Here is a 25,457-nt window from a genome sequence, read left to right on the forward strand (position 1 = left end):
CCCCCGGAAGAAACAAGACAGACCTGGCTCCAGAGTTAAAATGGACCATCACATTCATACCCCCTTGAATTGTGATTTACGCAACCGTACAATCGATTTCATTTTATCCTTTCCCCCTTTAGGTGTCTGTTAAAGCAAGGTGTTCATTTCCAGGATTCAACTCGTTGAGCCTAGAACCACTTTGCAAATCTCACAGGCTCGGCTGGGCTAAGACACCGCAGCGGGGGTAGATCCTGGACCTGGCATGAGCCAGGACTGAGCCAGGCTGCTGGCCAGCCTGCTAAAAAATGTACTGGCGGGGGAGGGGGGGGGGAAGAGGGAAATGCGTGTAGTCTGTAGCATTAACCTATAAACTTTGGCTAATCAGTTAATCGACTACACTACTGCATCCCTACCAAGGACCTGCCTAGCATAAACTGCTGGATTAGGAAAGGAGTAAGTCTCTGTATTTCACAGCCCCGCAATGTCTTGCTTTCTACTTCCTCACCTCGGTTCCTTCTCTTACCGCTTCGCACCACTCGGCTTTCTTCTTGCCCACCAGCCTGTTCTCTCCCAAAGTCCCCCCCCCCCCCCCCCGCCACCTGTGCTCCCACCACCCTATTCATTTATGGGAGAATGAACCAGAAGTGTAAAAATGTCTCTAAAATCCCCCAACGCCTACACGATCACGTGACCTCATTGTCCGGCATTGGTGATGCCTGTTGGCCAGTTCTCATGACCCGTCTGCTGTCTCTTTACCTTCCCCACTCTCTAACTGGATTGCAAGCGCTTCCCAGCAGGGCCTGCCTGTTCTAGAAGGCGCACGGAACAGGTATCAGACTCACCAAAACACGATCTCCAAGCCGTAAATCTTTGTCGCCTTTTTTCACCGACCCGCTGTCTGACAAGTTTGATCCGGATTCATTCCCGGTTTTCATGGTGCTGTTCAGGACGCTCTCCCGCAGGGGGATGACGCGAGTGGAGAGCGGCGGCGTAGACGTCCCCGAGTGCAATGACAAGTTCTGGGTTGTCAGGGACTCCACCGAATGGGCATCGCTGCCCGAGCCCTCCGCCACGGGCTGGCGGGTCAGTTTGGAAGGCCGTGTGAAAATCCCTTGCAGCGGCTGGCACTCAAAGTAACGCACGCCGCCCACGGAGCCGTCATTCTTACCCACCGGGTCATCCAGAACAACCCCTGCCCACTGGCCGGGGGCAAACTGCGTCTCCCCCAGATACTGGATCACGCCTGGCTTCACGCCGTTCACCCAGACACGTTCGCCCACCACAAAGTCTCCCAGGAAGTCATCGCCCACCTCCGTGATCTTCGAGCCTGCCTTCTCGGTGCTGGCTGTGGAGGCCGGACCCTGCTTGTGCAAAGGGGAGCCTGCAAATGGAAGGAAAAGAGGACTTGGTGAGACGTGAAGCAGATGACTAGGACAGCCGCCCTAGTAACACCAGCAGATCCAGAGCCGCCCTTCAGGTGACGTGTTTTTACTAGGGTTGCCAGGCGACGGGTTTTGAACTGGACAGTCCAGTATTTGAGCTTTCTGTTTGGGAAACAAATTGAGAAAATAGAAACGTCCGGTATTTTCTAACTAAGATGGAATGCAGATTGTGACGCTGTGTGTCCGGTATTGAAACCATCTGGCAACCCTAGTTTTTACAGGGCACAGATCAGGCCTGGAGGGATGGGTTATTTACACACCTGGAGCACTGGCCCTCCTCTGCAGCTGAAGAGGGGCGTTCGACAATCCTCCTCCAGCCCAGCATCTGCCTCCCCATATGCAGGACGAGGCAAAGGGGGCAACTTCTCCTGCGCTTGGCAATTCAAAGGGGCCCAAGGTGTCTGGCTACAGCAGTGGCTAAAGCAGCAGCGGTCGGCGCCCCCGGCCCTTTAAATCACTGCTGGAGCAGGGCGCACCACATGGCTCGGAGGACGGGGGGAGCACCGAGGGCTGCTCTGGCAGTGCCTCTTCTGCCAAGGCCCCACCCACGCTTTGCTCTGGGGAGAGGGGGGACGTGGAAGTGGTCAGCTCCTTTGGTCATACATACGAAGAACGCCCCCGTGTCGGACTCCCCATTCATAGGAGGCAAGTCAGAAATAACAGACCTGCCACCAGCCTCAGAGCACTATTGGAAGGCTACTGGGGTAGGCCGTTCCGGCCCAAGTAGCACTAAATACATGAATAAGGCAGAAGGAATCCTGGCAGATACCCTGCAAGGCCCAAGGCAGCGTGTTTTCCATCTCAGGGAGGAACTCGCTCCTATGGAAGTTGGGGAACAGGTTTCCCTGGTGATGACAGGGTAGCGCTCCGTCTATGCAGCATTAACAGCTACAGCGCTAGTAGATGGCGCTCGACAAGGACTTTTGGCTTCCGGCTTTTGCCGGACCCGTAAAACTGGCTGTTGTCGTGCACGGCCAATGGCTTCCTTTGCACCTGGCTCGTAAGAGAGGCAGCTAAGCCCCAGAGGTAAGGGGACCGACTGTAGCCAGTTCAGCATAAGAAAACAAAGAGTTAAAAAGCCTAGCTCAGTCCTCGCACTAACAGCTGTAAAGCCACAGACTTCACTGGGACGAACTCACCAGCCCTGATCAAGATGAAACCCAGAATAAGGAACTTCCTTCTAGGCGACTTCCTGTCCTACTTCCCTACCAGGTGAGGAGCAGGAGAGCAGCAGGGCATGAGACAAAGTTCATGTCCTAGTCTCCACCCTAAAACCCTTCCTCTAGGGCACCAGGCCTGGACCAAGGCAGAAGCAATGTGTGTAGCAGGCCCCAAGGTGCGTGAGACAGAGGTCACGCAAGAGCCAAGGTAACCAGTGCGAAGGAAAGCGAGCCATGAGGTAGAGAGGGTCCAAATCAGACAATCCCCATCACCGACCCTGCTTGCAGTCTGGGTGCAAAGAAGGAAAAACAAGTTGCATTTGGACCTGATTAAAGAGCAGGTTAACGAGGGAGGTTAGGGAGAGGCCTAGAAAAATAACGAGGGACTTTGGAAAATCAGGGCTTGCCCTCATGGTGCATGAATCCACAGAAAAGGGGTGTATATTCCAGTGAGCACTACGTGTCCGTGGGCACCCTGTTGGTGCACCCTCACCATTCCCTGGGGCATGTTAACGTAGAGCTCTTAGAAATGGAATTACACCAACGTGCACTAGGGACCTTGCAGTGCGTAGCAGAGATTGTGAGGATACTGCAGGAGCTTGTGGATTAGCGTGCACCTGGGCTTACATCCCATTGGTTCAGACTCACACATCCCATAGGCAAGCCCTAAGAAACACTGAGTCAAACACCCTCCCTTTTAGCCCATGGGGCTTTCAAACCCAACAGCACTGAGATCTCGGACTGAGCTTTTCAGCAGGGGCAGTAGGTTTGCAAACATTTTGTTAGAATCATAGAATCCCAGGTCTGGAAGAGACCTCAGGAGTCATCGAATCCAGCCCCCTTCCCAAAGCAGGACCAACCCCAACTAAATCATCCCAGACGGGGCTTTGTCAAGCCGAGACTTAAACACCTCTAGGGATGGAGATTCCACCCCCTCCCTAGGGAACCCATCCCAGTGCTTCCCCACTCTCCTAGGGAAATAGTTTTTTCTAATATCCAACCTAGACCTCCCCCGCTGTGACTTGAGACCATTGCTCCTCAGTCTGCCACCGGTCACCACTGACAACAGCCTCTCTCCATCCCCTTTGGAGCCTCCCTTCAGGAAGTTGAAGGCTGCTACCAAATCCCCCCTCACTCTTCTCTTCTGCAGACTAAACAAGCCCAAATCCCTCAGCTTCTCCTCGTAAGACATGTGCTCCAGCCCCTGATCATTTTTGTTGCCCTCCTCTGGACCCTCTCCAATGCACCCACATCCGTTCTGTAATGAGGGGCCCAGAACTGGACGCAGTACTCCAGATGTAGCCTCCCCAGAGCTGAATAAAAGGGGAATAATCACTTCTCTAGACCTGCTGGCAATGCTCCTCCTAATGCACCTCAATAGGACGTTAGCCTTCTTGGCTACAAGGGCACCCTGTTGGTGCCCAGAATGCCCAGAGCCCAGAGCCCCCCCCCAAAATAAGACTCTGAGAGGGACTTTGGGTGCTGGGCGCAGGCTCTAGGCTGAAGTAGGGGATGGGGGCCCTGGGTGCACGCTCAGGGAGGGAATTTGGGGGCAGGGTGGGGGAGAGGCTGCAGACTCTGGAGGGCCTGGGGTATAGAGGGAAGCTGCAACCCTTCTGTGCTGCTAGTAGTGGCGTCAGTGACCCCGGGACATTTTAAAATCGCCCAGGGATTGGCAGCGGGGAGGGGAATGGGGAGCGCATGGGATAGCAGAGGGGCCGGGGGATGCCAAGGGCAGCAGTTGGCAGCGAGTTTTGGCGGAGGCTGGCCCCGGGCTAGGAACCACAGGTCCACATAACTCGCCCCCTATGCTTTTCGGTACACGCAGTCCACCGCCGGCCCAGGTGCTGGGTGCAGCCATGTGTTAGCGATGGGCCAAAGTGCTTCAAATGAAACCAAAATCCACCTGAACCTCCAGACAAAACTCCAAGGGAAGCTTCCTAGAGGACAGGCACCACCAAAGCCCTAAGCATCCGAGGGCAGCTGCTCTGCGCCTGGCACTTAGGGTTCTGGCTGTCAAAACAGGTTAACGCTAAAGAAAGCCACCCATTACCGTCTCTAAGGAGCCTCTCTGCTCACTGGTGTCAGTGGGGTTGGAACGGAAAACATGGAACTAGCACAAAACTTTACAGCACTGCCCACCCAGGCGAGAATGGGAAACAACAAAAGTAGCTCATGAAAACCCAGTACCAGGAAATTTCCAATTTTGCAAACTATACAGCGACAAATAACATGACAGTATCCAGTGCTGCCCATAGCCTGCCATTAGAGAAACGTGAATGAATGAATGAATGAAGTCTTAGCACTTGGGCTGTGGATTAATCGTGGTCGGCTCACATGATTAACAGAAAGAAAAATCACCACAATCAGAAAAATGAATTGCAATTAAATTGAAATTTAATCACACTGTTAAACATAATACAGGACTATGTAGTACTTTAAAGACTAACAAGATGGTTTATTAGGTGATGAGCTTTCGTGGGCCAGACCCACTTCCTCAGATCAATAGTGGAAGAAAATAGTAGACAGATCCATAGTCTCCTATAGACAACCACCTAACCTCAAGATGATTCTTACCAACAACCACAGGACATACCACACTAATACCAACCCTGGTACCTTCCCTTGCAACAAACCCCGTTGCCAACTTTGTCCACATATTCACTCTGCTGATACCATTATTGGACCTAACCAAGTGAGTTATAAGATCAAGAACACATATTCCTGTGCATCCAGAAATATAATTTATGCAATCATGTGCCGAAAGTGTCCGTCTGCTTTGTACATTGGACAAACGTCTCAGACACTTCGCCAAAGGATCAATGCCCACAAAACAGATATTAGACAGGATCACAAAGAAAAAAGTTTCTTGCCATTTCAACCAGAAAGGACGTTGTCTCAATGACTTAATTACCTGCATCCTGTTTCAAAAGCCTTTTAAAACTGCACTTGAAAGGGAATCCTCTGAACTGTTACTCATGCTAAAATTCAACACTTTGCGCGGGGGTCTTAATAAAGACTCTAGCTATCTTACCCATTACAAAGATAGCTTCCCCAATTATCACCTGTAATACCATTAGCTCACAGACATTTACCTCCCCCCCGCCGGCATCCCCCTTCTGTTCTGAAATGTGATTTGTCCTTTTCATGTGTGTTCATTTTTTTAATTGTATCCTTTGGTATATATGGTTGTGACTATTTTCTTCCACTATTTGATCTGAGGAAGTGGGTCTGGCCCACGAAAGCTCATCATCTAATAAACCATCTTGTTAGTCTTTAAAGTGCTACATAGTCCTGTATTTTGCTTCAGCTACACCAGACTAACACGGCTACATTTCTATCACTGTTAAACATAGAATGCCAATTGAAATTTATTAACTATTTGTGGATTTTTTTTCTGTTTTTTGAAATATATTGATTTCTATTGCAACACAGAATACACAGTGTGCAGTGCTCACTTATATTAAGTATTTACAACAAAATAATATAAAGTATTAAATATAAATATTAAGAAAAGGTATTTTTCAGTTTCTGTCATACAAGTCTTGTAGTGAAATCTTTGTATCGGGAAAGTGTAACTTACAAATGTAGATTTTGTTTTCTGTTACACAACTGCATTCAAAACCAAAACAATGCACAACTTTAGAGCCTACAAGTCCACTCAGTGCTACTTGTTCACCAAATCACAAAGACAAAGAAGTTTGTTTACATTTATGAGATAATGCTGCCTTCTTCTTTTTTACAATGTTTTGTTTTTGAATGAAGAGGTTTATTTTACATAATCCTACATTTGTAAGCTCATTTTTATGATAGACTGCGCTACAGCATTATATTAGATAAACTGCAAAAACATTTTTTCATATTTACAGTAAAATATTTGCAATTAAAAATAGAGTGAGCATGGTACACTTTAGATTCAGTGCTGTAATTGAAATCAATATATTTGAAAATGTAGAAAAAAATCCAAAAATTTTAAATAAATGGTATTCCATTATTGTTTAAACAGTGCAATTAATTGAATGATTAATTATGATTTTTAAATCATGCAATGAATCACAATTAATTTTAGTCATGCAATTAATCACAATTTTTAAATTTACTTATCATTCCTGGGAAAGAGAGAATGATTATCACCCATGTTATCACAATAGGGGAATAACAAGGCACAAAACTCACACCTGGCATAAAGGGGTAGAGCTCTTTTGGAAGTCACCAGAGCTGTGCCCACTTACCTGAGGGCAGAATTTAATCCACAGATACTGTGACTTGCCCAGGGTTACACAGTGAATCATTGTCGGGGCAGGATTAAAACTCACAAGTGTCTTGCTCTTCACCCTGTGCCATGTCCACCAGTCGAGGAGGTTCAGATCGTTCTAGCAAGCAGTCAGACTTGCGTGTGCTTAAATGAAGCAACCTGCAAACTTCGCTCAGGTTCACCCTTGCCTAGCGCTCAGCCTCTGCCATTTCCTCAAGCTCTTTCAGAAAGTAACGGGCACAACAGCTTAGGTGCCAACCTCTGGAAAGTGTTCAGAACAAAATAGCCCGTGAATGAGATGCTCTCCGCGTTGCTGGCGGTCGAACTGAGCAATAAAAATAAAAACCACCAAGGTGCAGCACTCGAGATCTGCTCGAGCTAAACTTACTCCCTGCGGAAGGTCATGTTTCTGCTAAGACACCCAGCAGCAGGGAAATGGCTCTGAGAGCTAACAGTCATGTTACGTTTTTAGACGTCTAGGCCCTAATATTCTGCAGAACCTGAAAGGGCCAACGGAGGAATCGAGTAAGTGTCTAACACAACCACCACCCATTTCCTTGATGCTGTGAATGAACTTCAGTTCCTGGGCTGCTTTCCATTTTGGTTTTCAACCCTGTCCTGAAATTTGCTCATCCTCAGATATTTTCTCTTTAAAAGGTTTTTTAGAAATGCCTTAAATTACTTCAAGACCATGTCTCTAGCTAGCACATTAAAGGAATGCTGCCAAGTAGGCTATGTCCCAGAACTCTCCCTTCTCTTACAAAAAGAAAACCTCTGAAAAACAAGATTTTCAGCCTTTTTATTAAATAGTTCCAGTACAAAGGGCGGGGTGTTATTTTTTAAATTACCTTCAAACATTTACTAGCAGGAAAACACAACTATCAACACTGAATTCATGGTTGAGAACCTTAAAGTGAAACGGACTATAAACAGAAAATAAAACTAACCATTCCAGTTTAATGGTCCACAAGCGCAAGAAAGCCAATGAGTAGTATAAATCTGGAATAACATACTGAGCTACAAAAAATCTTTCAGTTTTAATAATCAAGGATCTTTTCAGTGACATGTGGCCTCTATTTATATAATCTTGGCAGGGATTTGTAATGAAGTGCAAATTAAAAGTGCAATTGATATTCCTGTTTCAGACTTGGATTCAGCTAAGCACCTAAGCATCGTTTTAAGTGCTCAGCTGCATCTTGGGCCTTAGACACTGGCTTAGCCTTTACTGAAGTGCCTGGATTCACAGCAGTTTTACTACAGTGTACATCCAAGTCCATCCCTAGCAAGTTCCAGCAATGCATTTCTGCAGGGCCTCTCAACTACAGACCAAAATGCATTTTACATTAAGCCTCCTGACATCGTTTTTACAGGTGGGGAAACTGAGGCCCAGAAGGGCATCAAGACTTGCCTAAGGTCACATCCCCCAAAGAGCTGGAAACAAATCACGTCTTCCATTGCACCAGCACACACCAACTCCAACCAACAGCAAATACTCCGAACAACTCATTTGTCTAGGAAAGATGAAACGATCGTTAGAAGCTTTGCTGTAATGGACACACTGCCCACTAGGAGAGAGGAGAGCTTGGCAGAACTTTATTCAGCCGCAACTTCAGATCCCTGTTAAATAAAACGGCGGCAGCAGAACTACAGTAATTACATCATTTCAGTCATACAATCTAATTACCATAGTCTAAATGCAGTAAATAATGAGGAGAGTTAGAAAGGAAGCAGACTCCTGAAGAGAGCTCACTGAGCCATCTCACAATCAGGGCTATTATTATTTGTTAGCACTGGGTGAATGGCTCCATAAAACGGTTCCTCATTTTCCACCATGTCTGTACCGAGGGAACACATGACATCACACACACTGTTTGTATATTAAATAATTCTCTGAACCAATGCAAGCACCAAGTGAACTCTCACGCTGATCACATGATGAAAAGATAGCCCTTCCTCATCCTAACCCCGCCTCCCAACTGTCATCTATAATCGGAGATGCAAACGTCCCAACAGGGACTGTGCCTTTCTACGATTTCTATAAAGCCCCTCGCAGACTTTGGGGCTCTGTAAAATATTCAGCACGAGACACACAGGTTCACAATTGCCAAACTAAATCCAACCTTTGCCGTTTCAGATTTAGAAACAGAGGGTGGGGGAGGCAACATCCTTTATTCAGATCAATGCCTGTTGGGGAGAGAAACAAGCTTCTGAGCTGACGCAGAGTAGTTCTTGAGAGCTAAAGAAAAGCTCTGTGTTAGCTCAAAGCTTGTCTCTCCAACTGAAGTTGACTCCATAAAAAACATGACCTCATCTCATGTCTCTAACCTCCTGGGACCAGCATAGCTAGAACAATACTTCATGCAGTTTCAAATTTGATTGTTTCAGCGCTTACTTATCGGCACAATCAGGAACATGAGAAAGAGCCAGACCAGTGGTTCTTCTAATCCAGTATCCATCCATTGAAGCTTTTTAGAGGATGCAGAAAACCCTTCAGTAGGCAATTAAATTGCCCTCACAGAAAGTTTCCTCCTGACCACCAACGGTTACAGGTTGGCTTGTTCCCTAGAAGCATGAAGATTTCCACCCATTTCATTTTTTAAAAGAAACTATTTGCCACTGTCACTTGGGATACTCTCGGTCTAGATAGCACGACACCAGAGATGTCTGGGAGTCCATCTGCAGCATGGGGAAGTGGCTGCCCACAAAAGACCAGCATTCTGGATGCTTGTCTCCAGAGTACAGGGAAAGTCAACACTGGTGGCATGCTCTGAGTTTGCCTTCTACTAGGGTGACTCGATGCCTCCATTTTATAGGAGGAGTCCTGATAATTGGATCTTTGTCTTTCAGAGGTGCCTTCTGCTCCCAGTTTTTCCATGCTTGCTATCTGGTCATCCTGCCCTACTAAGAGGATGTTGTTACAGGACCGTCTGGTGAGTTTGAGACACCAATCATCATCACTCTGTGCCCTTTGCCACTAATCCCAGAGTCACGAGATCTAATCGTTTGCCTGCTCCTCCTGTCTGACACGATCCCATGGAGCTCCCAAGGTGTGGGACCTGCAGTATCCTGCAGCAGCTTTCAAATAGCCCATTCACACCAGGGCCTCCCCTCTGTCTGCTGTCATCTAGTTGCATTTTACTGAGGCCAGTGGGACACCAGATTCAGGATACCAGCAGCTGAGGGCAGAAACAAAGGGGTAAACTACGGGGCAGCCAGAGGTGGAAATCTCTGCCCCATAACAAAGCTGCCAAACACAACCAGGGGAGTTTGCCAAGCCAAAGATGCGGCAGGGAGCGCAAATAGCAGCATTTGTGCTTTCTGCTCACTGAGAAGGTAAGTCTCTCCCCAGGGGAAAACCATCAGCAACCTCTGCACTATTGCTCACTTATAAAGTGAAGGGACAGAGCTAGAATCGCAGTGTGAGTCAGAGGCACAGCCAAGAACAGAACCCAGGAGTCCTGCTCCAATTTCCCTTCTCATAAATAAAAAGGAGGCCACCGGCCAGCATCTTTCGCCCTCTCTCATTTGGAATGCAAGTGGGTTGTATGGCCAACTCTGAGCTGCCAAGCTCCAGAACGGTTTTTCTTGAGGGATTTTGAACTTCTTACATTTTTAGGCCACCTTTGCTTGCTAATTAACTGCTTGGCAGCTGCTTGCAAATCTTGCCTACCATGCTATGGATGCCAAAGGCGTGTCCATCATATAATCACAACCCTGTTTTCAGGTGGTAGCACTTGAAGGACACAGCATGTTCTACTCTAGCAAGGACTGAAAATGTGAAAAGAGTTTTAACTGGATGCACTAGCTCCTTAGCCTAATTGGATAGCTCCCGTTAAAACACTAACGATGAAGCCAAAATGTATATTTTAGTATTGGTTAGGAGAATATAACGTATAACGATTTGCTTATGAGTTTTGTAGGCTTCTATTTCACCCTGTTTCTCGCGATGAGACAATGTCCGCATTGCAAACTGATCTAGTAACTCAGTCCTCCTTTGTCTGGGAGTGAAGAGGAAGGTCCAGACAGTCCAAAAGACTTAAGAGATTTAGAGAGGAGGAGATGCCCCAGGCTGAATGCATTAGCAGAACAGAGGCGCCCCGGAGAAAGGAGGACCCCAAGAGTGATAAACAGATAAAATGGGAAGCCTGGCAATAGCCACCAAAGAATACCCGTGGAAAACCCGAGATTAACATCTTTTAAGGATGAAAGATTGCAGCCTGACACTGCAAAACCCAATGGGAGCTTACATGTATAAAGTGGGGGCTCTTGCCATTAGACTTTCGGTTCGGTCCTGCAAGCCAAGCCTCAGAGGAGCCTTGAATCGCAAACGATGAGCCCCGATTCCTCAAATCAGGGTACACCTACACGACAGAGTTGTGTCAGAAAAAAACCCGTTTTTTCAACAAAACTTGAGGAACATCCCCACCGCAACTGCGTTTTTCTGCAAGAAAAATCGAAAGAACAGAGGGGTTTTTCCGGCATTGGTAATCCTCATTCTACGAAGAAGAAGCCTTTTTGCAAAAGAGCTTTTTCACAAAAAGGGGCATGTGGACGGGGAAGAGAGAGCTCTTTCGGAAGAAGAGGAAACAGGAAAAAGCACAGGTGCCCTGGTGACTGTTCCGTCCATAGCAATCACAGCTTACATGCAAGAGAGCGTCCAATTCAGTGTGGATGCTCTCTTTCGGAAGACGTTTTTTCACAAGATCTCTTCCAAAAAAGGCTTCTTCCAAAAGAAGCCTGTAGTCTAGACGTAGCTCAGTCAATCTTGCCTGGCCAGTAAGGCGGACTTGAGCCATGACAGATGGGTAACTTTCCACCATCTGCAGGACGTGTGTGTGTGCGCGCGCGCTGCTTTTCATGTTACACTTTCAATAAACATGGCGTCTTGCCTTTTCCCCTGAAAAAGATCCTGTGTGTGTCTTATAAGCCTAACGAGACGTGTTGCTACACAGCAAGGACTGTGGCATGAAGGAGACGGCCCCTTCCAACACTTGGACATTCCAGGAGGGAGAAAGGGGCAAGAAAGATGTTTCCTAGTAGTCACAGGAGCAAGGAAAATGCAGTGTTGGAGCCTCAAGGAGAGGATAGCTGTACATTGTTACTACTAGCCGGGATTCCCAGGGGCAGATCACCATTTTGCGGGGCCCAGGACAGCACAATTTCGCCGGGCCCCCCTTTGCCACGGCGCATGCGTGGGGCTTCTTGAAGCGCAGGGCCCGGGGCGGCCGCCCCGCTCGCCCTGCCCTATATCCGCCCCTGCTCCCCAGAACAGCACCCCGCTCATGAGGCAGGTTTTGGTAGCATGTATTGAATGGAAGCCTCATCCACTCAGGACCTTTAGTTACTCACAGTGCATCAGAGCTGCTGCGATTTTACGCTCCCCAGACACTGTCATGGTAAAGTTTCAATAAAGGCGGGGAAAGAGTGTTTATTCCTAGGGGAAGAAAATAGAAAAGCAATTTAGCAGGAAAATGGGGCGCCATAAACGTTAGCCAGGCGTTTCCTGTACCCTGCAGAACCCGCTCTAATCCTATTATTCCTGAGCGATGTGCCAGGCACACTGGTCGCCAGAAGGAGCAGAAATTCAACAGCCCTCGCTGTGTTGCCATGGAGACCTAGCGAAAGCCAGCTAATTGATCAAATGGAGCCTCATTAGATAAAAAAGAGAGACAGCGCTAGAGAGCGAGATACCACTGTCTCCCCAGGGAGGTGAAGCGAGACAGCACCTATTCAGCATACCGAAAGGCTTCACAAGAAGAGCTTTTTTCCAATCTCTATTTTAAATCCCAGAGGTTTGGGTTGGTTTCCCCAAATTGGACAGGTGCAATGAGGAACAGGTCTCGGCCTAAACCCAGTACATGGCCCAGCTCTCCCCATGTCCACCCACCTTCCCGGCAAGCTCCTGGGGGCAGGCTGTGCACAGGGTGGCGGTGATGCCATTCCATTGCGAAGGGATCGACAATTAACAGGGCAGCTCGTGGTTAGCTCCAGAGGCTGGGAGCCTAGAGCCCTCGGGTCTGTGCTCCTGCATGCGCCGCGTGACCTCAGTCAAGTCACCTGCCTCTCGCGCAGTGTCCACAACTATAAATAGGAGTCACCACCGCCGCCATGGGGGAGGTGCTATCGGCGTCTGGAAAGCAACTGGACGTGCTCAGGTAGCAGAGGCCTCCAAATCTCACATATGGGGCAGCTGCCACGAAGCTGCCAAAGTGTGGAGCAAAACCAAGCCTGGGATTTGCCGTTCTAGGGTCCGTCTAGTCCAACGCCTGGCTTCCAGCAGGGATCATACACAATAGCTCTGGGGCCGCTGCAAAGAACCTGTCTATGGAGACGCAAAACTCCTTCCTCCTCCACCCCACGCAGAAGCTCTGACGATTTCCCATCGCCGTCTTAGCTCATGTGGCTACAACCACTCGGGTAAAATCTGGGGGTGCTGAGCACCTCGGCAGGTCTCAGCGTGTGGCTCATTGTTAGGGAGATGGATGGGTGCGAGGGAGTTACAGCTGAAGCCAGGCGAAGGGGGAATGGGTCAGCCAGAAAGCCCAGATGTTGGCCAAGGGGCTGCTGTTTAGAAGAGGAATAATGTACATCTGGACTGCACCCGGCACGACGTCAGTACCTGCATGCCAGGCTCATCCCGCGCTCTCTGCACGCCTGCCTGTCTCCTTGGGTTAGTGCCTAAGCGATGAAGGGGACTCTCCTGTCTGGTGTCAACAGGCATGAGCTAGGATGTCATGGGCGTGGCGTCCTGAGGAGTCAAGTTAGCCATGGAATCAAATCCACGGGGAGTCTGTCCCATGGCGAGTCGGCGCTCTTATTTGTGCCTCTTTCTCGGCTGCTGTCATTGCTCCGTGGAATCCCCTCGGTCTGTAGGCGAAGCAGGGTGGCAGCCAGAACGCGGCAGGGATCTCTGCTCTCAAAGTCACCGTCAGCTGCAGCCCGCGGGACCAGCAGGTGAAGTTGCCCATGTCAATAGCTGGAGCGGTGGGTTTCCCTTCTCAGCAGCCTGGTTACGGACCTGGAACTTTACCTGGATTTTTTGAGACGAGACAGCCTCTCGCCCAGGGGTTGGCAACCTTGCAGAAGTGACGTGCCAAGATTTAACGTTCCCCATGCTCCTCAGGGCAAGCCCTGCCCTCTCCCATCCTGCCCCTGCAACCTCCTTCTCCCTCTTCCTGCCCCGCACATCCGTGTGCCCCCAGCGCACATACCAGCAGGGAGCAGCGCTGGGACTCGCAGCCCCCCGGGAAGAGCGCTGGGGCACGGAGAGGCTGGGGGATAGCCCCGGAGAAGAAGGCAGAGCTGGTAGCGGAAGGAAGAGGGAGTTAACCCCTTAGCTCCTGGAAACTGCATGCCCAGGGATGCGGAGCCCAGCACAGGGTCTTGCTACCTGCTCCGCTTCCCGGGTTGCCCCTCTGCCATGCTGCGTGTGCCACAAGAAGTCATCTTGCGTGCCACTGATGGCACATGTGCCGTACGTTGCCAACCCCTGCTCTGGCCTGCGAGATTCCCATAGCTACTGTACTTGGAGGAGCCAGACAGGACAGAGAAAGGTGTAACCTTGTCCTCTGTACAGCAGCAACACCGGCAACCCAATCCCCGCTGCTAGCGCCGGGCACAAGTGTTTGGACAAAAAATTCACCGGCCAAGAAATGAAGCTTCGGCTCAAGCACAAGTCGTCAGCCCAAAACAAGCATCGGGGGAGACCTTTTTCAAACAAGTCCAAGTGATTTGTTTTCACCCTTTTGAAATGAAAAACTTTTTGGACTTGTTTGGAAACAACGTTTCCTTTAGAAATGTCACTAGCTGTAGTATCTAAAAAGTTAAGAGTTACCAAAAAAAAAAAAAAAAAAACCCGACACCTCCACACACAACAACCCCGACACCTCCACACACAACAACCCCGACACCTCCAAATGAACCAAAACTGGCCCCGCTCTCCCCCCCAAAAAAACCCTGCACAATTTCATTTCAGTTTGCGCACAGCAGCCACGGAGCAGCTGCTTTCTGCCAGGCGATGTGGCAGGTCTCTTTCAGACGGCCGGATGCAGTGGGAGGGAAGGGGCCTCCAGGCACAAGAACGGGTCAAGCGCGCGAGTGCTAGGAGGGGGAGCGGTGCGGCAGAACGGCCTGGAAGTGCATCGTGGGAGGAAACGACCGTCATGATTTGTGTCTGACACGGGGGAAGGATTGAAAGTTCTCCAAGTGTAGAGCTGAAGCCTCTGGGACGGTGCTCGCATGGCTTGTGGGAACTAGGGACAGCATCTGGCATACACAAGGACTGAGCTGCAGGCACCTTCAAAATCAGCTTCCTCTCCTGTCTCCTGGAACAGCTTCCATGCTTTACACACTAAGTTCTGGCCATAGCTCTGATGCACCAGGCAGACGGGTTTGGCTACTCTGGCCAGGGGAAGAATAATTACAAACGGGCCGGGCATGAGAGTGGAGGGAAGGAAAGCGTGTGGGAGCAAGGGAGGAGAAAGGAGAATTCTCATCAAGTGCTCACCCTGACTTGGCTCATGAGCTGCGAGTTCCCTCCACAAACAGATGTCTGTCTTCACACGGGCAGAGCCATGGGATCTTGAATGGCTACATGGAGCAAACAGAGCTCCGTTTTTTAAAGGGTGATTTACATGAAACCAATATACCACAGGCGAAATGGGCATTCTTGGTGCCAGCAGATGTGGGAGCTGGTAGGAACAGAATGAGGACCTCAACTTTTGGCCAAGCCCTGTGGTTTGCTTTATTAAGCCTGTGCCTTTGGACTGTTTGCCAGTCAACCAGAGGACGTTCTTGACAGAAGGAGTTTCATAAAATGATTCCTCTCAAATGTGTCTCGCACAGAAACCCACCAAGTATTTATCTGATGGAGTTTTGAGCTTTCATGAATAACAGGGATAGTTTGGATGAGGGATGTTAAAGACTAGTCAACTATCAAATAAGCAGTTGCTTATCGGATAGTCTGTTAACTAGTCAACTCCCTCCCGCCCCCACCTCTATGAGATAGAGGCAGTAAAGGGGGGGGGTACTTCAAAGCAGCAGTGTTTCAAAGGGGTGGCCGCCGCAGACACGCAGCTGAGCCGTGGCTCAGCTGTGCAGCAGCACTGCCCCTTTAAAATGCTGGAAGGGCCATGGAGCCAGGGGTCACCTGACTCTCCAGCTAACTCTGGGTTCCACATGGCATTTCCCCAGAACCCAGGGTCAGCTGGGGAGTCCCCTGCTGACCCAGGGCTCCATGGCTTTGAAATGCACAAGAGCCCCTGCTGGGGACTCTTGTACATTTCAAAGCAGGCACCCAAGTGCAGCCCAGAGTCAGCAAGACTTCCCGCTGGGGCTCTTGTATATTTCCAAGGAGGAATGCGGAAGTGCCTATCGACTAGTCGAGTAGTCTATGGAAATTCCATCGACTAGTCAATTAACCGCATTTTAACATCCCGAGTTTGGATTTGGTTCCCTGCCATCTTTCATTCGATAACAATAATCCCATTCTACACTGTGCAAAGCTGACCGGCACCAGAGTCTACAGAAAAATAACAATAATCCTGCCTCTGTATAACACTCCAGGGTAATTTCCAAGTCAGTGAATAACAGCTGAAACAGGCCCTTTTAAATAGAAAGTTGGCATGATTGCAGCAAAGCGTGACACATGGGGATTATATGTCACAGCATTTTTTCCATAAGAACGGCCGTACTGGGTCAGACCAAAGGTCCTTCTAGCCCAGTATTCTGTCTGCCGACAGTGGCCAGCACCAGGTGCCCCAGAGAGGGTGGACCGAAAACAATGATCAAGTGATTTGTCTCCTGCCGTCTCTCTCCAGCCTCTGACAAACAGAGGCCAAGGACACCATTATATTCCCTGGCTAATAGCCTTTTATGGACCTAACCTCCATGAAATTATCTAGCTTCTCTTTAAACTCTATTATAGTCCTAGCCTTCACAGCCTCCTCTGGCAAGGAGTTCCACAGGTTGACTACATGCTGTGTGAAGAAGAACTTTCTTTTATTAGTTTTAAACCTGCTACCCATTAATTTCATTTGGTGTCCTCTAGCTCTTCTATTATGGGAACTAATAAATAACTTTTCTTTACCGGCCCTCTCCACACCACTCATGATTTTATAGACCTCTATCATATCCCCCCTCAGTCTCCTCTTCTCTAAACTGAAAAGTCCCAGTCGTTTTAACCTCTCTCTTATGGGACCCATTCCAAACCCCTAATCATTTTAGTTGCCCTTTTCTGAACCCTTTCCAAGGCCAAAATATCTTTTTTGAGGTGAGGAGACCACATCTGTACACAGTATTCAAAATGCGGGCGTACCATTTCTTCCAACAAGGATGCACTTAATATATACATTTTCCTCATGATATATGGTCTGTAGCTTTCAGCTATATCAGAGACCACTTCAATGGTAGACACAAATATGTTGTACCAGTAATCCCAGTAATGTGGGATTTTCTGGATCTGAACCCCAGATACACAAGGATAAGTTTGTCTGATCAGGTGATTACAAGGGCATGTAATGAACTGACAGCTGTGTATATATGCCACTGCCATCCATGGGGTGAACTCAGAAATAATCAAGCGTATGTCATAGCATCTACATTGCTAAAAACAGACAGATTTTTCCTTTAGTTCAGGAGATCAGGACCTGTGTTGTGGGAGCAGAGAGTTCAGATTTCTGTCCCTGGGGCTAGGATGAAGCTTTGAGTGGCCATAGTATTTAGAGCAAGGATTTAGCCAAATATTTTTGAGCAGTTGATGCTGATTATATTATTATCTAAGAATTAATACCAGCTACTGTACTTGCTATTACTTTAAAGTAAGATTAGCACAGTGTTTCCGATCTTTAATCTTTGTGATTAAAGAACATTAGGCTAGCTGGTTTAGCAGCATCTTTATTACATTAAGAGATACTGAGAGATTGTGTACAGATCGTGAAATAGCACATATTTTTGTTATACTTCAGGCCTGTACGTTTTTGACTGGCAAGAAGTTTGCATTTTTGGTATATTTTGTTGAACAAAAGTAGATAGAGACTTTGGCAGCCTAGGGATGCAGAAAGGTGAGTAGCAAGCAGATGCTGCATAGGAAAATCTCCTTTTTCATTTGTGGATTATTAGCTGACAGCACTGCAATACATTTATTCAGTGGAATGTCATGTTCCTTGACTCTTACATAAGGATTATTTGCTGCGACAAACAAAACAAAAAACGAACCCAACCTCATTTATTAAAGTGCCTTTCCCTTTATTATGAGCACATGGAAAGGTTCTGTGGTTTAGTTTAGATTTAACATGCATTTCGGAGAGACCCATAATTTTCAGGGGTAACTAGGGATTTCAGAGGAGTAGTCTGTTTCAGCAAAAACAATGAGTTTGGTTTTAAACATTAAGGGTACGTTTACCCTGTATCCCAAAATAACTACCCGAAGTCTACACAAGCCGCTTCTTATTTTGAAATATTTTTCGAAACAATGGGTGCGCTATTTTGACATCCTGGTAAAGCTCGTTGCACAAGGGATAAGGAATGGCTTGAAATAGCATATTATTTCAAAATTTGGTGCTGTGTAGACGTGCCAAATGTCAAAATAGATTCAAAATAAGATACGCAATTTCCGTAGCACAAATTGCAGATCTTATTTCAGGTTTAGGGTGCTGTGTAGACACAACCTAACACATTTATTAGGCAATAAGCTTTTGTGTTGTATCTCCCGAAAGCTTATGCCCGAATACATTTGTTAGTTTAAGGTACCGCTAGACTCGTCGTTTTAGGGATTTTGAGATGCCTGAAAGGAGTCTGGTTTTCAAAGGGTGAATGCTCAACTCTTTCTGAAAATTAGTCTCCTTTGGGAAGTCTCATGTTGAATGGCTAAAAATTAAAGCACCCTTTCCTCCTAAAAGGAAACAAAACATACCACTGGTCACTTTGGAAAATCTCAGCCAACATAGTTCAATAAATTCACTTTTTATAACCCTCAAGACCAGGGATGGGGAAATGGACCAGCATAACTACAGGCAGTCCCCGGGTTACATGGATCCGACTTACATCGGATCCCTACTTACAAACGGGGTGAGGCAACCCCGCACTAGCTGCTTCCCCCCAGCAGACCAGGGAGACGCGAAGCTAGCGCCCCCCCCCCAGCAGACCAGGGAGACGCAGAGCGGCTTTTCTCAGCAGACACCTCAGCTTGAGAATAAAGGACTGAGGGAAGTGAGGCGTGGGAGAATAAAACTGAGCTCTGGAGAAATGTTTGGCTAGAGTTTCCCCTACAATATGTACCAATTCCGACTTACATACAAATTCAACTTAAGAACAAACCCACAGTCCCTATCTTGTACGTAACCCGGGGACTGCCTGTATAGTGAAACAATTTCACACTGTTCCACTATTGCTATTCCAGAGTAACACCCATGTGGACAAAAGTGTCTGTATTTGGAGTAATTATTCAGGAATAAAATAATGTATTCCAGAATAGTGCCCACATGGTGAATTATCCTGGCATTGCTTATTCCAAGATATCTTAGCTATGCCAGTCAATGTCCCCAAGTAGACAAGCTGTCAGTTACAATTCTGGGTAAGAATCACGTTTTCCCGATTTACCCAACTGGGGTCACATCCAGTCCACACAGGAGTGAAAACTCCTGTAAATATAAAGGACAGGGTTAAAGCATGAGCTGGGGGCTTAGTGCTGCAGGATCCCACATGGCAGACATCGGAGTGATAACAGCAGCTGGTGGGGACACATTACAGTAATCGTTCTATACCGATCCCGTGAAGCGTATTTAACTAACCCAAACCATTAACCGAGTAACGCAAATACACATTGAGTTATCAGAGACTTGTGTGTGTAAAATACACTTCACCTGATCCGGAGCCACAGGTAAATTCTACCATGTGCTTACTCCTTTCGACCCTGCCACGATGCAAAGTTTTAAAAGGTCTGAAAGTTCCATAAGAGAAACAAGGTCACGTTTCCGCATCAGTTCAGTCAAAACAAATCTTGGGTGTATGCGCACACACATCCAGTCAGGGATTTTTCCAGGCCACAAGAGTTCCATAAATTGCAAGTGGTGTAACAATATGGCTTTTCTGTAGCCATGTTGGAAGGCCTGTGTTAGGCCTGAACCAAAGCTGCCTTCTGCAGCCAGACTGAAGAGTAGCAGCCATTACTGCAAGGCCTGGAATCACATACTTACAGTTTCATTGAAATTGTATTACAAACAGGGACGACGCATGCGCAAGCCCGCTCCCAGGACACGCGGCCCCGCCTCCGGGCGCACGATGCATGTGCGGGCCCGCCCTCAAGACATGTGGGCAGACGCACAGAGCATGCGCTGTCCAGTCAGCCCCGGGACACCGCTGATGGCGCGCAGCCCGGGGCCACCCAGGGCGGGCTGCGCCTGGCCTTGCGGCCGCAGGGGAAATAGTGCTGCTGGCCGGTGCTATGGGGGTTAACACGGCCCCCACCCCGGCTGGCCACTGCAGACCACCAGGAGCCAGCTGCCCTGGGCAGCTGCCCAGCTACCTCACCCCTTAGTCCAGCCCTGATTACAAAGTGTCACACCAGGCTGTGAGAAGGGGACTTGACCCTGATAGCTCCCCCACTGTCATGAGATAAGAAACAGATCTCAAGATGGGTAAAGAAAACTTAAGTCACACCATTCTGTCTGGCAAGAAACTGCTTATCAATAGAGAATGTTGTGGAATCCTCATCCTATGATCATTGTCACTACCCTTTCCTATTGTGTGACTGTGTGATCTCTGTCTGGTTTGCAACTGTTTCTGTCTGCTGTATAATTAATTTTGCTAGGTGTAAATCAATTAAGGTGGTGGGGTATGACTGGTTGGGTAATTTTGTTATGATTGGTTAGTAAAATTATACTAAAATAATTGGTTAAGGTCTAGCTAAGCAAGACTCAGGTTTCATTATATAAACTGGGGTTCGAGAAGGAGATCAGAAACACGAGAAGGAAGAAAAGGCTAGAAGACGACCAGGAGGAGGGGGAAAGACCTGGAAACCAGAACTCACCTCCGAGACACAGCCGAAGACCAGAGAGACTGATACTACCTGGCCAACAGGGGAAGTCTGCCTGCCTTTATCAGGATTGGTGAGCATGACCCTGTGTGCTTAGCATGTGCATTCTGCTTTTTGGAATGGTCAATAAATAGAGGATAAGGACATTACTGTGTGAGGCTCTTTCAGCGGCTAAAGACCCTGCGGTTGTTACACCCTGAGCCCTAGGAATTGGGTAAGGGTGGGTGTGTAAATTCACAGGGTTACACCTTGAGCCCTAGGAACCGGGTAAAGGGGTGTGTCCCTACAGTGCGGAAGGGAGAGAGAAATGTGTGCGGGTAACAGCGGGGTTTAGGATGGCTAGGTGCGTCTTGATGGAAGTCAGGTTAGGCGCTAACTCAAATTCAGGCCTGTGTTTGCGGGGGGGAGGGGGAGGTGCGAACGCACCCCCCATGGTCCCCAAGTAAGCATGCTCCAGCTGGCTGGGGGAAGGCTGGTGCTGATTTTCCCTCCCTGCCCCAGGAGTGAGGCCTAGCCCTGACCCTGGCCTCACTCTTGGGTGGGTGGGGGAAAATCAGCCCCAACCTTCCCACAGCTGGCTGGAGCATGGGGGAGGGAGACCCAGGCAGCGCAAAGCACACTTAACTTGGGAGCCATGGGAGGGTGTATTTGCACCCTTGTGGTCCACACTTCCAAAGGAGCACACACCCCGCCCCCCGAAATTCCTGTGCCCAGGCCTGAAATGATACCTGAAGCTAACACAGCATAGACCAGCTCACAGTCTTTTTGGATCCCTAGCTCAAAATGTGAATGGCGTTGTCAGGGGACATGCCTGTTCGCTAGCTCACTCCAGCTGCAAGAGTCCAAACTCCATCATAGGACACAGCAGGGAACCAGCCCCTGCCAACCATGGCTGTCACCATCTCATTATACCTTGGCCTTCCAGAGCATCACAGCAATTGCAATAGCCCCACATGTGGGCTTTTACTGCAGACTTGTTTACCAGCTGCGGGGGGATGGCTGGCTAGAAATCCATTTAAACACACACACACACACACACACACACACACACACACACACACGTTTTGACACAAATCTGTGATATGTAGTTAAAGGTTTACTACCACTTGAAGGCGCCCCTTCCCCAAGAACAATGGGAAGGGTACGGCTCTTATAAAACAAAAGAAAAAACGATGTAGCACTTGAAAGACTAACAAGATGGTTTAATAGGTGATGAGCTTTCATGGAGACCCACTTTCTCAGAGCCCACAAAAGCTCATCACCTATTGAACCATCTTGTTAGTCTTTCAAGTGCTACATCATTTTTCCTTTTGTTTTAGCAAGATCAGACTAACACGGCTACCTCTCTACTACTATTCAACATGCAAGGCTCTTATAAAGTGAAATATGCAAAATGCTAGACTGGCTCTGCGGCGAATACAGAATATTAACCTGTCCTCAAAGGGGGCTCATGCAACACACGCGAGTATGCAACAATGGCTGAGGGGCAGAGAGTTTGTTTCCGGTTTGGGTACTTCCTGAGAATCACGACCTGCCCTCAAAGCTGCATCAATGTCCACCCCAAAACCAAATGGGCAGACGGGGTACCCAGGAAAAAAGGGAGCTACAAACAAGCTTGGGGTGGGCAATAATTTTTGCAGAGGCTTCTCCAAGAACTGGGAAAGTGGTCATGGGCCTACTAGATTAGTGTTAGGCTGCGGGACATTAGCAGCTCCGAGGGTCATGTGCAGGGCCAGCTGGAGCCATTCATACTCCCTGGGCAGCGGGCGCGTGACGCATGTGTCTCTCCGCCCCTGGGCGCATGGCGCATGCGCAGCCCTGCCCCCTGTGTGTGGCGCACCTTACAGCTGCAATCAGGCACGCAGCACCCGATTGCTGCTCTAAGGGGCACCGCGCTCCTGGTGCCGGGGTCCTCATGGCGCCTGATGGCAGCTCTAAGGGGCACCGTGCGGCCCCCGGCACGTGACACCCCTTACAGCTGCCATCAGGCGCCCCCTATAGGTAGGCGCCTTGGGAAGCTGCCCGGCTAGCCCCCCCCTTAATCCAACCCTGGTCACGTAGGCCGGATCCAAACATTTGGCAGGTTACATCTGGCCTGCGAGCTGTATTTTACCCACCCCAGAAACAGAACAACGGCAGATATTGATAATATCAAATTGGCTGGTCTCAGAATCAGTCCTGCTATATTAACATGGCACCAGTGCCCTTCTGATTCTTCCTACGGCGTCATTTAAATATAAACAAAGTCAACATGAGTCGACCCTGCAAACCCAAAATTCAATCCTTCTTGCATTCACTTCCACATGTGTGACAAGCAAGTTACTGTTCCTGAAAAACCAGCCAGCTGGTGACTGCAAGACGATCCTTCGTTCTGCAGGCCAGCACAGTCATCGCGCTAATGCAACGAAAACAGAGGATGTCTGAGTTTTGTCTCCCTTTGGGGCACGGCAGGATTGAGTGAACAGCGCCAGGTGTGCTTCAGCATGAACGTCTGTGTTTTAATCACTTCCCGGGGAAGTCCTGTGTGCTCAGAAAGAGCCGCGAGAAAAGGGGAGTGACTCCAGTGAGATCTCACGAGCTGTGCAGCATAGAAACCAGCATAGCGGGATCTGGGTCAATAGCCAGAGTAGGCTATTTTCAGCCCCAAGTGCCAATGTTTACATTTAAATTTGACACCCCAGTCGCTGATCTTCAGAGCTTGGCTGGGATGTTGGGACAGAGCAGCATCCAAACCAAAACCGTCCCTTTGTGTCCCCTCTTCCCCCTCCCCCTGCAGGCCCATTACGTGGCCTGCAAGACATAAAAAACTACTATGATGACATGTGGCTACAGCCCTCCCGCTGGGGAAACAGTGCACAGCCCTGAGTTGTCCTTTGTTTCCGTAAAGCCAGGCGGCTGAAACAGCATTTAGCATTATTGCCCTCCCAGGAAACATCACGGCGTCAAATATGGTGTGCGGTTCAGCTGCCTGAATGCACCACCACACAGAAGGGCTTCTGAGAAAGGCCGCCGTGCATCATGGCCCATCTGTGCGCTGCTAATAGCTTTGTACAGCGATGATCACAATCGCTGCTCATTGGCTCTACCGGGATGGAATCTCCGCTTCCTTACTGGAGCTACAATAGTGATGCTTCCAGCCGTGAGGCCGCTTTGCAGCTACGGCTGAACCAGAAGGCTATGAATATGGACCACGTTATTTCAGTTAACTCAGCCAGTGCACAGCCATGATGGGGAAACACTGGATCAGTATTTCTCTGCAAGTCAGTTCCCAAGTGGCAGGAGGAGTTATTGTAGGTCCCCTATGAAAGGGACATGGGGAGGAGGGGCTAACGTTTAAATGATTGAAGTTAACAAATAGGAATTTATTGACAGGGAAACTGAACCCTTGTACACAATCACAACAGCCATGCATCAACTTAGCCACCGGTCACAAACAGGCCCCAAATGGCCACCAATGTTCCCTCTGAGGCTGTGTCTACACTGCACCCCTTTTCCGGAAAAGGGATGCAGATTAGACAAGTCGGAATTGCAAATGAAGCAGGGATTTAAATTTTCCCCGCTTCATTTGTATAAACACAGCTGCTGCTTTTTTCCGTCTCGGGGCTTTGCCGGAAAAAAAGCGCCAGTCTAGACGGGGATCTTTCGGAAAATAAAGCCTTTTCCGAAAGGTCCCTTAATGCTTTTTTCTGGCAATGAGTTGAGCACACACGGAGACTATTTGCAGAAAAATCCAAATTGCCCATTTGCTGCAGATGCCTAATCCCTTAAGAAAACAAAAACAACCCACACGCACCCACCCCCTCGCTAGGGACAAAGATATCCAAACTGGCAGCACGCACCCCACACCAAAATGCTTTGTGTCTTATCTGCCTCCCTAATTGCTGTTGCCTCATGCCAGCATACTAGTCAAGCCAAACCTGGACACAGCAAGTTTCCCAGGTATGCCTGATCCTGCAGGGAGTTTATATTTTATTTATACCTCATCAGCCTTGGCTGACCTTGAGCAGTCGGATGGCTCCTCTTCTAAAAAACACTCACTCATTCCACTCCCTCAAAATATTATTAGATTAGGACTTTTATGCTTATGCCTGTGTCAGGCAGCTCTTAGACTTGGAGGCTCACTGTAGTTTTGTGCAGCAGTTCTCAGCTTTGAGACCACCCAGTTTCCTGTGGTCATGAAACAGTTGACAGAATCCAAAATGTACATTGTAGGACGTTGTCTAAGTTATATTTCTAGGCCTTCTGGCTGGAAAACAAAGTCTTTCCAAACTGTACATGACTGTGCTGAAGAGGTTTGTGGAATGTAGAGCATTATGCAATTTCAGACAGACATTTTCATTAAGTAGTCATCGTAGCTGATTATATGTATTTAACTGCTTTGGCATCCAATTGACACACTGAAAATAAAGGCAGGTTTACCCCTATATGGCACAATGCTCTTGCAAACTTTAACAAATTATTCAAGTCTTTGTGGGGAGGGAGTTGGTTGGATTTTAGGGTCAGTGGAACAAAGCATTTTGGATACGGCATCAGAGGAAGGAAGTGGAAGGTTTTGGAATTGTAAGGAAGGTGGAAAGGGGCTGTCC

At 48.4% G+C, this 25,457-nt stretch overlaps 1 protein-coding gene across 4 annotated transcripts in view; it reads right to left on the minus strand.

Moving 5' to 3' along the window:
• The window catches only part of CLIP2 (CAP-Gly domain containing linker protein 2), a 164,747-nt gene that overhangs the window by 69,034 nt on the left and 70,256 nt on the right, over positions 1-25,457 (minus strand). For all 4 annotated transcript variants that reach the window (XM_075904303.1, XM_075904302.1, XM_075904306.1 and 1 more), the window contains one exon: positions 825-1,363. In XM_075904303.1, coding sequence (XP_075760418.1) covers positions 825-1,363 — 539 coding nt within the window. The remainder of the gene's footprint in view (positions 1-824; positions 1,364-25,457) is intronic.

The sequence above is a fragment of the Pelodiscus sinensis genome, chromosome 21, assembly GCF_049634645.1.
Source record: "Pelodiscus sinensis isolate JC-2024 chromosome 21, ASM4963464v1, whole genome shotgun sequence".
Taxonomy (NCBI): domain Eukaryota; kingdom Metazoa; phylum Chordata; order Testudines; family Trionychidae; genus Pelodiscus; species Pelodiscus sinensis.